The sequence below is a fragment of the Triturus cristatus genome, chromosome 3_1, assembly GCF_964204655.1.
Source record: "Triturus cristatus chromosome 3_1, aTriCri1.1, whole genome shotgun sequence".
Taxonomy (NCBI): domain Eukaryota; kingdom Metazoa; phylum Chordata; class Amphibia; order Caudata; family Salamandridae; genus Triturus; species Triturus cristatus.
In genome coordinates, this window is record NC_140583.1 from 871,112,157 (window position 1) to 871,125,027 (window position 12,871).

Here is a 12,871-nt window from a genome sequence, read left to right on the forward strand (position 1 = left end):
GCCTCAGCCGCCTTGCGCAGCACCACAGAAAATGCTGCACCCTCCTCCGAAGCCACGGTCGGAGGAGAAGTGAATCCAGCGTCTGGCGAGGTGTCCAGCCCGCTGGCCTCCCCCAGCTCATCTGCCCAGTCCTGAGAAAGCTGTGACTGAACAGCCAGAGGGTCCTCGAACCCCTCCCAGTCGCCCCCTTCTTCCGATTCCTGATAAACAGGAGGAATGATCGGAACCGGACTGTAGAGACGGTAGGTCTCTAGCGGCGTCGGATGCGGCGTCGGCGGACGCCGTGCCGGCGTCGGGTCCGGATGAGGGCTAAACTGGGGCGTCGGCGTCACAGGCGTCGGCGTCGGCGGCGCCGGTGACGGCGTCGGTGGTTCAGGCGTCGGCGCCGGTGGAGGAGTGACAAGGTCAACCGGCGTCGACTGGGGCCCAGGCATGGGCCCCGCGGGGACCTGCGGCGTCGAGACCGGAGTCGTCGACGGCGCCGGGGCCGGAGCCGCCGGCACGCGAGGTCGCCCAGTCGAGCCCGCGGGGCCCGAAGGCGCGCCAGCGGGCGTCGACGGCGGGGCCAGGCTCCTCATGGCCGAGAGGAAGGCACTGATCTCCGCCGGCGCCGCGTCAGCCCCAGGGACCGGAAGGTATGGGGGCGGACGCGGCACCTGCGGCTCCGCCGGAGCCGCGGGGGTGGAACCACTTGGACCCTCGGCCGAGTCGCGCGACCGGCGAGGGGAGTCCGAAGAGCGATGTCTCCTCTTGGACTTCTTTGAGTGTTTGGACTTACCCGACGACTTGGAGCCAGACGATCGATGGTGGCGTCGGCTAGGGCTCCGCGAGCGATCCTTGGACCTCCTCCTGGACCGGGATCGCGCACGACGCGGAGCCGAGTGGCGAAGCTCGAGAAGCTTGCGGGACCGCTCCCGCCTAGCCTTCGAAGTCAGGGCCTGACAGTCGTTGCACGACTCCGCGTCGTGGTCGAGGCCTAAGCAATAGAGGCACCGGCGGTGGTGATCGGTCACCGACATCAGTCGATGACAGTCTTCACAAGCCTTGAACCCAGGCATCCTACCGGCACCAGATGTCGACAGACAGGGATCAAAAATGATCAAAAAGAGTTAGTCAAAAAAGACTAAAGGGGTAGCTCTCCCGGATCTGCGCTTACTGGCGCGGAAAAAAGAAGAACTGACGTCAGCGCGCGAGGGCGGCGTCTAAGTACTCCGACGACGTCATCCCGGCGCACGACGCCGACGACGGACGCGGAGCCGCAGACGACGCCTAGCGACGCGCAAGGGGTATTGCTGACGAAAAATCTTCCGGATCCAGTCTGACGCCTGGGGATATTCTAAGGTGAGGAATCTAACTAACGTGTTTCTTTCAGATTCAAGTCCCACTGAGGCATTACAAAAGGGACAGGAGGGAACGTGTGAGTAATGCCTTTCAGAAAGCGTGTAACCACAGGGGACTTGAAAAGAGAAGGCTGATCAGGAAGCCGCAAGAAGGCGGAGATGGCAGCAAGATAACCTTTCAGGGTGCCCAGGGCAGAGCCCTGCCGGGCCAGAGAAAGAAGAAAAAGAAGAACCTCAGAAAGAGGGGCGGAAAGGGGATCCACAGCCTTTGCTGTGCACCATGCCACAAATTTGTTCCACCGGCAGGCGTATACCGTCTTTGTGGAGGGACGCCTGGCTGCCAGAATGATATCACAGACTTCAGGAGGCAAGTCGAATGGCATCAACTGCCGCCGCTCAATCTCCACGCATGGAGGTGGAGGCTGGACAGGTTCGGTGGAGGACCGTCCCCTGCTGCTGCGACAGAAGATCCTCCCGAAGGGGCAGACGTATCGGGGGATTGGTCAACATACTGAGTAGCTCGGGATACCAGTACCTTCGTGCCCAATCCGGAGCCACCAAGATGACTTGGGCCCGGTCGTGCCTGATCTTCTTCAGCACTCTGGGCAGAAGTGGTATAGGCGGAAAGGCGTACAACAGACCGCAACTCCACTCGTGACGAAAAGCGTCGCCGAGCGAGTGCCGCCTTGGAAATTCCAACGCGCAGAACTGCTGACATTGCGCGTTCTCTTCGGTGGCGAATAGATCTAACCAAGGCTCTCCCCACTGCAGAAAGAGACCTTGCGCCACTTCGGAGTTCAGACGCCATTCGTGATCCATCATGCACCGGCGGCTGAGTTCGTCCGCTCTGGCGTTCAGAGAGCCCGCCAGATGTTGAACCACTAGGGTGACGCCCTGGTGTTCCAGCCACGTCCAGAGGCGCAGAGCCTCCTGACAAAGGGTCCACGACCCCACCCCGCCCTGTTTGTTGCAATACCACATGGCGGTGGTGTTGTCCGTGAACACCTGCACGACACTGCCCCTGACAGAGGGAAGGAAGGCTTTCAGTGCAAGTCGGATCGCTCTCAACTCCAACAGGTTGATGTGGAGACGAGACTCCGCCGGAGACCAGAGGCCTCTGATCTCCGCCTCTCCCATATGGCCACCCCATCCCAGGAGGGACGCATCCGTCACTACGACATGCTCCGGTTGGGGAAGGGAGAGGCTCCTGCCCATGACCCAATCGCGGTCCGTGAGCCACCACTGCAACTGTTGTGCAGTGCCCTCCGAGATCAAGACATGGTCGGACAGGTTGCCGTGATGCTGGGCCCACTGAAACTTCAGGTCCCACTGCAGAGCCCGCATGCGCCGCCTGGCGTGATGCACTAGTAGGATGCAGGAGGCCATCAGCCCCAGAAGCCGCAACACAAGCCTGACCGAAACCCAGGATAGAGGCCGAAAGATGGGAATCAGGGCCTGTATATCCCGGACCCGCTGTTCCGGTGGATAGACCCGGAACTGCGCCGAATCGAGAACTGCTCCGATGAAGAGGAGCTTTTGAGAGGGACTCAGGTGTGACTTCGGCACGTTGATGGAAAATCCCAGCAAATGCAGGAGATCCGCCGTAGTCTGGAGGTGGGAGACGACTGCCTGGGGCGAGCCCGCCTTTAACAACCAGTCGTCGAGATAGGGGAAGACTGGAACCCCTGATCTGCGCAGATGAGCTGCGACCACCGCCATCACTTTCGTGAACACCCGAGGGGCACTGGTGAGGCCGAAGGGGAGCACGGTAAACTGAAAATGCTCGTGGCCCACCGTGAACCGCAGGTAACGCCGGTGGGCCGGCAGGACGGGGATATGGAAATATGCGTCCTGCAAGTCCAACGCTACCATCCAGTCTCCGGGGTCTAGGGCAGCTAGAACCTGAGCCAAGGTTAACATCTTGAACCTTTCCTTTCGGAGGAAGGCATTGACGTTCCGGAGGTCCAAGATGGGGCGTAGGCCCCCTTTGCCCTTCTTGGGAACCAGAAAGTAGTGGGAATAACAACCACGACCTACTTCTGGACTCGGAACGCGCTCGACGGCCCCCTTGGCCAAGAGGGCCGAAACTTCCTCGCGGAGAAGATTCAAATGATCCCCCGAGATACGGTGGTGCTGCGGTGGCATGGCTGGAGGGGTCGTCTCGAAGGGGAGGGAGTAGCCCCTTCGGACGATTTGCAGCACCCACCTGTCCGATGTAATGGACCGCCAGTGGAGCAGGTGATGGCGAACTCTGCCGCCCACTGGCGTGGAATGGGCCTGAAAGCTCGGACTAGGAAGGCTTTGAGGCGGATGCTGCCGGGGTGGATGTGGGCTGACCACGTCGTCCTCCAGATCCGCCACGGCGGAAACCACGTCCGCGACCGCGCGCAGATTGGTTCTGCGGCTGGTGGCTGGGCGGACGTGAGGAGGCGCCCCTTCCTTGGCCACGAAAGGGGCGAAAAGCGGAGGTGTGCGCCCGCGGAGCCGAGAGGCCCAAGGACTTGGCCGTAGCCCGGGAGTCCTTAAAGCGGTCCAGCGCACTGTCCGCCTTCTCACCAAACAGGCGAGTGCCATCAAAGGGCATGTCCATGAGGGTGTTCTGGACATCCCCGGAAAATGACGTGGACCGCATCCAGGCGTGGCGACGGAGTGCCACCGTGGTGGAAATCGCCCGACCCAGCGAGTCCGTGGTGTCAAGCCCACATCATATGGCGTGCCGCGCTGCATCCCTCCCATCGGCCAAAGCCTGGGTAAGACGTGTCCAGACCTCCTCCGGACACAGGGGCAGCACGTCCTCCACCGTATCCCACAGAGAATGGGAATAACGGTCCAAGAGACAGGCGGTGTTTAAAGACCGCAGGCCCAAACTAAGGGACGAGAACAGTTTCTTGCCAAACTGCTCGAGTCTCTTGGAATCCCGGTCCGGCGGAGCGGTCGGGAAGGAGGATTGGGAGGTAGAGGCCTGGATAACCAGACTCTCGGGGGTGGGGTGTTGGGACAGGAAACTGGGGTCGCCCGGAGCAGGGCGGTGGCGCCTGGCAACGTTCCTATCCACAGGAGGAACTGTGGAGGGCTTGGACCAGGTGCCCTGCAGAACGTCGGTGAGGGCCTCATTGAACGGCAGCAGAGGCTCAGTGGAGCTTGCTGCGGTTTGAAGCACCTCAGTGAGGATGTTAGTCCTCACAGCCACGGCAGGCAGCTCGAGCCCAAGGGCTGCAGCCGCCTTGCGCAGCACCACAGAAAATGCTGCACCCTCCTCCGAAGCCACAGTCGGAGGAGAAGTGAATCCAGTGTCTGGCGATGTATCAAGACCACTGGCCTCCCCCAGTTCATCTGCCCAGTCCTGTGAAAGCTGCGACTGAACAGCCATAGGGTCCTCAAACCCCTCCCAGTCGCCCCCGTCGTCCGATTCCTGATAAACAGGAGGAATGATCGGAGCCGGACTGTAGAGATGAAGGGTCTCAAGCGGCGCCGGACGCGGCGTCGGTCGACGCCGTTGCGGCGCCGGGTCCGGAATAGGGCTAAACTGGGGTTGGACGCCGTCCGGAGTCGGCACCAACGTCGGCGGCGTCGGCGGCACCGGAGGTGTAGGCGTCTGCGCCGGCGGCGCCGGTGACGGCGTCGGTGGTTCATGCGCCGGCGCCGGTGGAGGAGTGGTTAGGTCAACCGGCGTCGACGGGGGCCCAGGCATGGGCCCCGCGGGGACCTGCGGCGTCGAGACCGGAGTCGTCGACGGCGCCGGGAGGCAAGGTCGCCCAGTCGAGCCCGCGGGGCCCGAAGGCGCGCCAGCGGGCGTCGACGGCGGGGCCAGGCTCCTCATGGCCGAGAGGAAGGCACTGACCTCCGCCGGCGTCGCGTTAGTCCCAGGGACCGGAGGGTATGGGGACGGGCGCGGCGCCTGCGGCTCCGCCAGAGCCGCGGGGGTGGAACCACTTGGACCCTCGGCCGAGTCGCGCGACCGGCGAGGGGAGTCCGAAGAGCGATGTCGCCGCTTGGACTTCTTAGAGCGTTTGGACTTACCCGACGACTTGGAGCCCGACGATCGATGGTGGCGTCGGCTAGGGCTCCGCGAGCGATCCTTGGACCTCCTCCTGGACCGGGATCGCGCACGACGCGGAGCCGAGTGGCGAAGCTCGAGAAGCTTGCGGGACCGCTCCCGCTGAGCCTTCGAAGTCAGGGCCTGGCAATCGGAACACGACTCCGCGTCGTGGTCGGGGCCTAAACAGTAGAGGCACCGGCGGTGGTGGTCGGTCACCGACATCAGTCGATGGCAATCCTCGCAAGCCTTGAACCCAGGCATCCTACCGGCACCAGATGTCGACAGACAAGGATCAAAAGTGATCAAAAAAGATTTAGTCAAAAAAGACTAAAAGGGGTAGCTCTCCCGGATCTGCGCTTACTGGCGCGGAAAAAAGAAGAACTGACGTCAGCGCGCGAGGGCGGCGTCTAAGTACTCCGACGACGTCATTCCGGCGCACGACGCCGATGACGGACGCGGAGCCGCAGACGACGCCTAGCGACGCGCAAGGGGTATTGCTGACGAAAAATCTTCCGGATCCAGTCTGACGCCTGGGGATATTCTAAGGTGAGGAATCTAACTAACGTGTTTCTTTCAGATATATATTTGAATGTTGTTATCTATTATTGTTTGCTCACATTCATGTACTAAAAATATCTTTTAAAAAACTATTCTCTAAAAAAACAAAAACAACACAAAAAAAACAAATGAATTTTGATAAAATGATGAATAAACAATTGTCAAATGAACCTATTCTGTGGGTGACAATTTTATATTTTGGAGTCATTGCCCATCTATATAAATTGCAGTGGGGGTTTTCTTCTGTTTATTTGCTCATGTATAGGATACAACATTACAGATAGGGACTCTAGAGCTATATGGTACACATGGACAGTCGCAGTACTTGATTTATACAGGGCATAGGCACAGCTCTGCAGAGGCAGACCGGGCCGTGAAACAGACGTCACTGAGTGCTGACAGGAATATATACAAGAGGGTAGTCGCACTCGGCGAGCAAAGTAAGTGCATACATGGGGGCATAGGCATTAGCACTGGTGTGGCACACCTTAGTCGCTAGTTTAGTGAGGTTTGACGTGCTACTGACCTCTCCACAGCCTTGCCTACCTAACGGGGTACATGCTCGTGTATATATACAGTCTTCCTGGCATCTGCCTGCCCTTGCCCGAAGCCAATCCACTTTTTTGATCCACCATTAACATCTTTCTGTTAAGCCCCCAGGCCCTAGCTGCCTTATACTGCCATTCATCAGTTACATGACTGCACCCCCCTCACCCAACCGCCGTTCAGTAGCTCGGACTAACGCTTGGCAGGCACCAGCGTCTATAACCTTCTATCCCCTTCATTCTCTTTCTCACACTCTTTCTACTACTCTACCTAGTCTGCATTCGCCACTTCATACACAAACTACCTGTCTCTCTATCTTATGTTCTAATTATACAGCTCACACCCCCTATCTATTCACCATACCACATAATTCCACTACATAAATACACTAAACACCCCACAATTCCACCCCACACAATTTTACAACTAAGAATTCCAATTCAAATCACATAATTCCACTACGAACAACATACCTCCACTCCAAACAAAAAACATAAGTAAAAAAAAATCATTTACAACGCCAATAGCTCAAAATCTTGCAAATGCTAGACCTATTGCATTGCAAATACTTGTTTTGATTACAGCAGGTCTTGCAGACAGCGCATGCAAGCTGAAGCGCGACCTAAAAAGCTGTTCCCATCAAACCTGGCACCTCCTCTGCAGCCAACGACATGAACAGGGAGTTGTACTGGTAAGTGCTTACTAACTATTTGATATATAATGGAGCCATGATCAATCTGTGCCCTACTTCACTCTGAGACTTGCAGGTAATATTGAAACAAAGTATATAAACAAATGTTGTAATATTATACCTTTCCATTTGTGACTAGGAAATCAAGGTAATCCCCTCTTCCTTGTTAAGATTACCTATCACAGTCTTGAATTTAGGAGGTCAGTCAACATCTTTTAATCCTTAAAATGCAGCCTAACAATGAAATATCTGATTGAGCAACATATCAATAACACATTTTATTTCTCCCTCATAGTGATAGACAACCTCTGTGTTACACACTTCAGATTTGAGGCATATTGCAAAACCCAAGACAGGCAAGATAAATGTGTGTTCCCATTACAGGGGAGGTATGTGTTTTTTCGATACCTGTGGATTCTTGCTACACACTCGCACTGTGTATCTGCACTTGTGTTCACAAAATGCAACGTAACCATGGGCCCATACATATCAATAATGGTGTTGCCAGAATTGTTTACTATATTGCATGGTTTCTTACCGATGCAGGTTATATATCCATAGGACCACTGGTTGTATACTTATTTTTTCTCTTCTAACAAGATACCTTCCTCAATTATCATAATGATCAAATGAAGAGATGAACACATGGTCTTGAAGATGCCTGTATATATCAGAGTGTGTTGAAGGACAGAAACAGGTCAACTGCTCCCTGAAGTCTGAAATAATTCCACTGCTATTTGTATTTCTACCACTGGAGATGCAAATAAAACTGTTTATCTACGAAATAGGTGATTTTAAGCTCTGCACCTCGTCCAAGACACAATGTGATCTTTAAGACACCATTACTGTTTCAAATAGGAAATCCCTTCTTGCAGACAACTAAAACGCCTCAAGTGCTCCCCTCAAAGAGGGTAGCAGCCCACACTGGCATTTATCTTGTCAGTGTGAGGAGAGGCCCGATGAAGAAGCATGCCACCTATGGGTGGGTGAGGGCTTATGTCCTTTAAGGATAGATTCTTTTTCACACACAAAAGGTAACTTGCTCATGACAGTCGGGAGTATCTTTTGTATGTTTTTACTTGACTAGGGTAATTTACTGCCGTGGCACTTCCTACTCCTCGTTCCCTCATTTGTGAATGGAGTTGCTAGGAATTGATCCGACACCCAAAGGCAGTAAAATGAAATGCAAATTTGTGGCCCTAGACACTCTCCTTGCCAAACGCCGCACAGTTGTACATTGGTTACAACACCATGGTCCGAAGTGAGAGGACTGGAAGAAAGATCTTCAGAAGTGGCCATTTGCATTGGAAATCCAGATTAAGATCACTAACAAGATGAGAAGGTCAAAGAAGAAGTAGAGAACTGGATAGAAATGATTAGAAAACTGACAGAGCCAATAGAAAGCAGACCATCAAGAGGTTAGAAAGGAAGCAGAGCAGTAATGAGAGACAAGCAAAGGACAGACAAGTAGCAGACCAGAAACAACTGTATGGCTTATGTCGATAGGGAAATCGACTGAAAGATTAAGTTATTTACATTTGGTAACACTCTTTCTGGTGGATACTCCATCTGACCATAGATTCCTCAACTTGTTAATACCATCCGGAGCCAGACATGATATAGGGATTCTTTTCAGCTGTTCCCTTGTGCACCAGTAAGTGATGTCATGTGACTCTGCATAGGTAGCAGGTCCCGGCCCTGCTGCTGCCACAGGAGATTCTACAGAAGAGGCAGCCAGATCGATGCTGGATCCTCATGGCCATTGCTTCTGGGTACCAAAGTGTCCTTGCCCAATCAAGAGCCACTAGGTTGACCTGGACCTCGTAGTTCCTGACCTTCTTCAGAACTTTGGTCAGGGAGGCAGAGACGAGAAGGCATACAGGAGTCCTGAGCTCCGGTCCAAAAGAAAGGCATCTCCAAGAGAGAATTGCCTTGAGAACTCCAATTCACAAAACCAGGACACTGTATGTTCTCAGTGGTGGAGCAAACACCCAGGCAGCGTTCTCCCCTTTGTTGGAAGATGCCTTGTGCCACCTCTGAGTCGCCATTTGTGATCCACTAGGCAGCATCAGCTGAATTCATTTGCACTGGTGTTTAAAGATACTGTCACATGTCGTACAACCAGGAAGATGCCTTGACGATTCAGTCAGTTCAAGACGTGTAAAGACTCCTGGCAGAAGGGCCCACAACTCGACCCAGGCCTGCTAGTTGCAATACCACATGGGGAAGTGTTGTCTGTAAGAACCTGCACCTATTCCCCCTTCATGGAAGAGAGGAAAGCTTTTAGTGCCAAGTGAATAGCCTGCAACTCCCATAGGTGGATACAGAGGCAGGTTTCTGCTGCAGACCAGGGTCAACTGATCTTCACCTCCCCCACAAGGCCTCCCCTTCCCAGCGAGGATGCATTCATGATGACCTTTTGTTCTGAGTGGGGTGGGAAGAAGGGTCTTGGCCAAGAAGCCTCAGAATCGCTCTAACTGAGAACACTGGTCAAAGGTTTAAACATTGGGATTATAGCTCGTATGTCCCAATGAAAAGACATCCCTGTGAAGGAGTCAGTTGTGACTTGCGCACGTTGATGGTAAATCCAAGGAATGTCAACAGGTTGGTCACTGTCTGGAGGTGGTTCAAGAACAAAACCCATCCTTACTGAAAAAACACCTGCTCCTGAACTAGTCCAGTTTACTCCTTTCTCTGGCATTCGTAAGCACTTATTCGTCCACCCAGTTGCTATATTTTGTTCAATGGTATTCCTGCCTGATGGTGACTGCATAGTATACCATGTTTCTCGATTGTCTGCTGTTAAATTTATCTCCAATCATGTCCTTGTAAAAGTATTTAAATAAAAATTGTCTCCAGGAATATATGAGGACACAAAGTGTATAGTATTCAAAAATTCTGTACAAGTGTAAAGACACGATTTTAAGATGTACTGTTTTCAATGACAATTAAATAATTTAAAATGTGAAAAGCTACATAAATTTAGACCACCTACTATAGGGCCTTAAAAAAATCAAGCAGCCTTAAGCAAATCCCCTCAGAAGTGTTTGATAAGTCACATAGGTGCGGAGGCAGCAGTTAAATGAAAGGCACCTTGTTAGCAAACGTTTAAAATCTTTCTGACAGCAAAATATTAATAAAACGCTGCATTTATGTCAAGCTGCAAACCTGTTTCCCTGGGGATACTAAAACCGTATGGCTTGTGGAAAGCTTTTTGCTAATGGGTTTTTGCAACCTAAGACTTATTTCTTTTTTTTTTAGCGCCAAGGACTCAACTTTCTTTCATTCAAGAGCAAAGCAACGTTATTTAGCAAAATATACTTTAGTTATCCTACAAAAACAGCCAACAAAAATACATTTTAGTTGACTTACTTAGACAAGATCTTTTACCAGCAGCACTCTCTCCGCCAGAACATAAATTGTCTCCACGATGAACCAGTTCCAATTCCAAATTTGTTCTGAAAATGAAGCGTTACATTATAAAATACATCAAGACAAATGTAATTACACAGCTCATGATCACAGTTTAGGAATAACAATGTGTTCACCCACTATCAACCTCGCCTTACTTAGTGGGGTTGTTCTTCCACCCACTCTATAGAGTCCATATTGCAAAGACGGAATTAGACATGTCATAACAAAAAGGATATTTTGTATTGTATTGCATTGGAGTGCTTTTTAAAAAAAAATAAAAGTGTGTACACACACACACACACACACACGCACCCCTTGTTAGCTTCTTGCCGCTAGGAAAGGGAAAGCTGGTCAAACAGTTGAACCAAACAACTGGACAGAAAATAACAGGAAGGAAAATGTTGCTTACCCTGTTAGCATCTGTTTGTAGTGTGCAGTGCTGTAGATTTACATGCTCTGCATACTACACTCTTGTCATCTTGTGTTGGGCTCGGACGTTTGCAAGCTGTTTTTCTTCGAAGAAGTATTTTTAGTCATGAGGTGAAGTGACTGCTCCCTTAGCTGGTAATGCGCATGGGCATCAGCTCCATGTTAGATTGCTTTCTGCACAGCAGGTGAGAATAGTATGGAGTTGTGAGTTAACAGTAATAGATGCACATGTGTATTTCAGAAAAATAAAATGATCTGTAGAAAGAAAAAACTGTGATCAGAGCTGCAAGTGTCGGGGGGGGGGTCAAGTTAATCTACAGCACTACATGTTACGAACAGATGCCTACAGAGTTAATACAATTTTCTGTTCATAGGCGTGTGTTGTTGTAGATACACATGTTCTGCATTGAATATAAAGAATTTCCCTTCATAAGCGATGGCTAGTGTGTAGATGATTCAGATATCTGGAATAAAGTTCTTAGAATGGTCTGGTGAACTATTGCCTGTTGTCTGGCTAGAACATCCACAAAGCAGTGCCTAGTAACGGTATGTGGGGTTGACCATGCAGCCTCCTTGCATATGTCAGCTAGGTAAGGCTCCCTAAAAAGGCCAGCTTTCTTTCAGGTAGAATGAGCCCTAGGAGTAACAGGAGGTCTCTCTTGGCTTTGAGACAGCAAATTTGAATACACTTAACTAGCCATCAGGCGATCCCTTGGAGATAGGCTGCCTCATGTGGGGCTTTGCAAAGGCCACAAACAATTGGTCAGCATAGCAAAAAAGTTCAGTTCTGTCAAAGTAATACATGAGTGCGCCCTTCACATCTAGGGTATGGATTGCTCTCTTCGCTACCGTGTCTGGCTGGGAGAAGTAGACTGGGAGCTATATCTTTTGTTTGAAGTTCAATGGGGAAACCACCTTGGAAGGAACACCGGGTATGTCCTGAGTACTACCCTCTCCTTGTGAGCTTGTATGAAAGGTTCTTGCTGAGTGAGGACTTGCAGCTCACTAATGTGGCGTAAAGATGCTATTGCCACCAGGAAGGCTACTTACTAAGAGAGGTACTGGGATAGGCAAAAGTGTAACGGTTCGAATGGGGTACCGATATTAACGTTCCACACTGGTGCAGGGGAACCCTAGAAAAAATTATTATTTTCAGGCCCTCCATGAATGCCTTTATGACAGGGATGGGAAAGAGGGAGGAATGCTCCCTGTTTTGCATGTACACGGCTATAGCCTTTAAATGAATGTGCACTCAAGTATAGGCTAGGCCTAACTTTTCAAGGTGGAGCAGGTATATGATTATATCTTGGATCGAGGTAGTTTTTGCGATACAATACTGGACAAATCTTTCTTTGCGGCACAGCACGCTTATGCGGTATCTTTATGGTACTCACACAGGATGTACATGCATTTCTGGGAGAGGCCCAAGTAACCAAACTCTAAGACATCAAGGTCCAGACCGCTAGATTGAGTTGTTTGGGATCTGGGTGCGTGATCTGGCCTCCGCTCCGACTGAGAAGGGCCACAGTGTTTGGCATCGTCCACCCAGTGATCTTTGGAGCAATCGGTGAAGACAATCAGATATCTTTTCGGATCTAGGAGATGGTGTCTCTCTTCCTCTTTGGATGTATGATGATGAGCAGAGAACATTAGCGTGGTCGAAGTATAACCTCAAGGTTCTTTTGGGGTCCAACTGATGTCTCTCCTCCTGCTTCTGGGAGTCAGGCGGAGCAAAGAATGCTGGGACTGTTGCTGATTTCACAACGTGAAAAGCAGTGACAGCCTTTGGCAAAAAGGCTGTCCTGGTCCTCAAAACCACTATCTGGTTAAAAAAAAAAAAAAAGTCGTGTGAGG

At 51.6% G+C, this 12,871-nt stretch overlaps 1 protein-coding gene across 7 annotated transcripts in view; it reads right to left on the bottom strand.

Annotated features, from left to right (window-relative positions):
• UBR3 (ubiquitin protein ligase E3 component n-recognin 3) overlaps positions 1–12,871 on the bottom strand; it is a 2,077,978-nt gene that overhangs the window by 477,506 nt on the left and 1,587,601 nt on the right. For all 7 annotated transcript variants that reach the window (XM_085645338.1, XM_085645337.1, XM_085645336.1 and 4 more), the window contains one exon: positions 10,547–10,632. In XM_085645338.1, the coding sequence (XP_085501464.1) occupies positions 10,547–10,632 (86 nt within the window). The remainder of the gene's footprint in view (positions 1–10,546; positions 10,633–12,871) is intronic.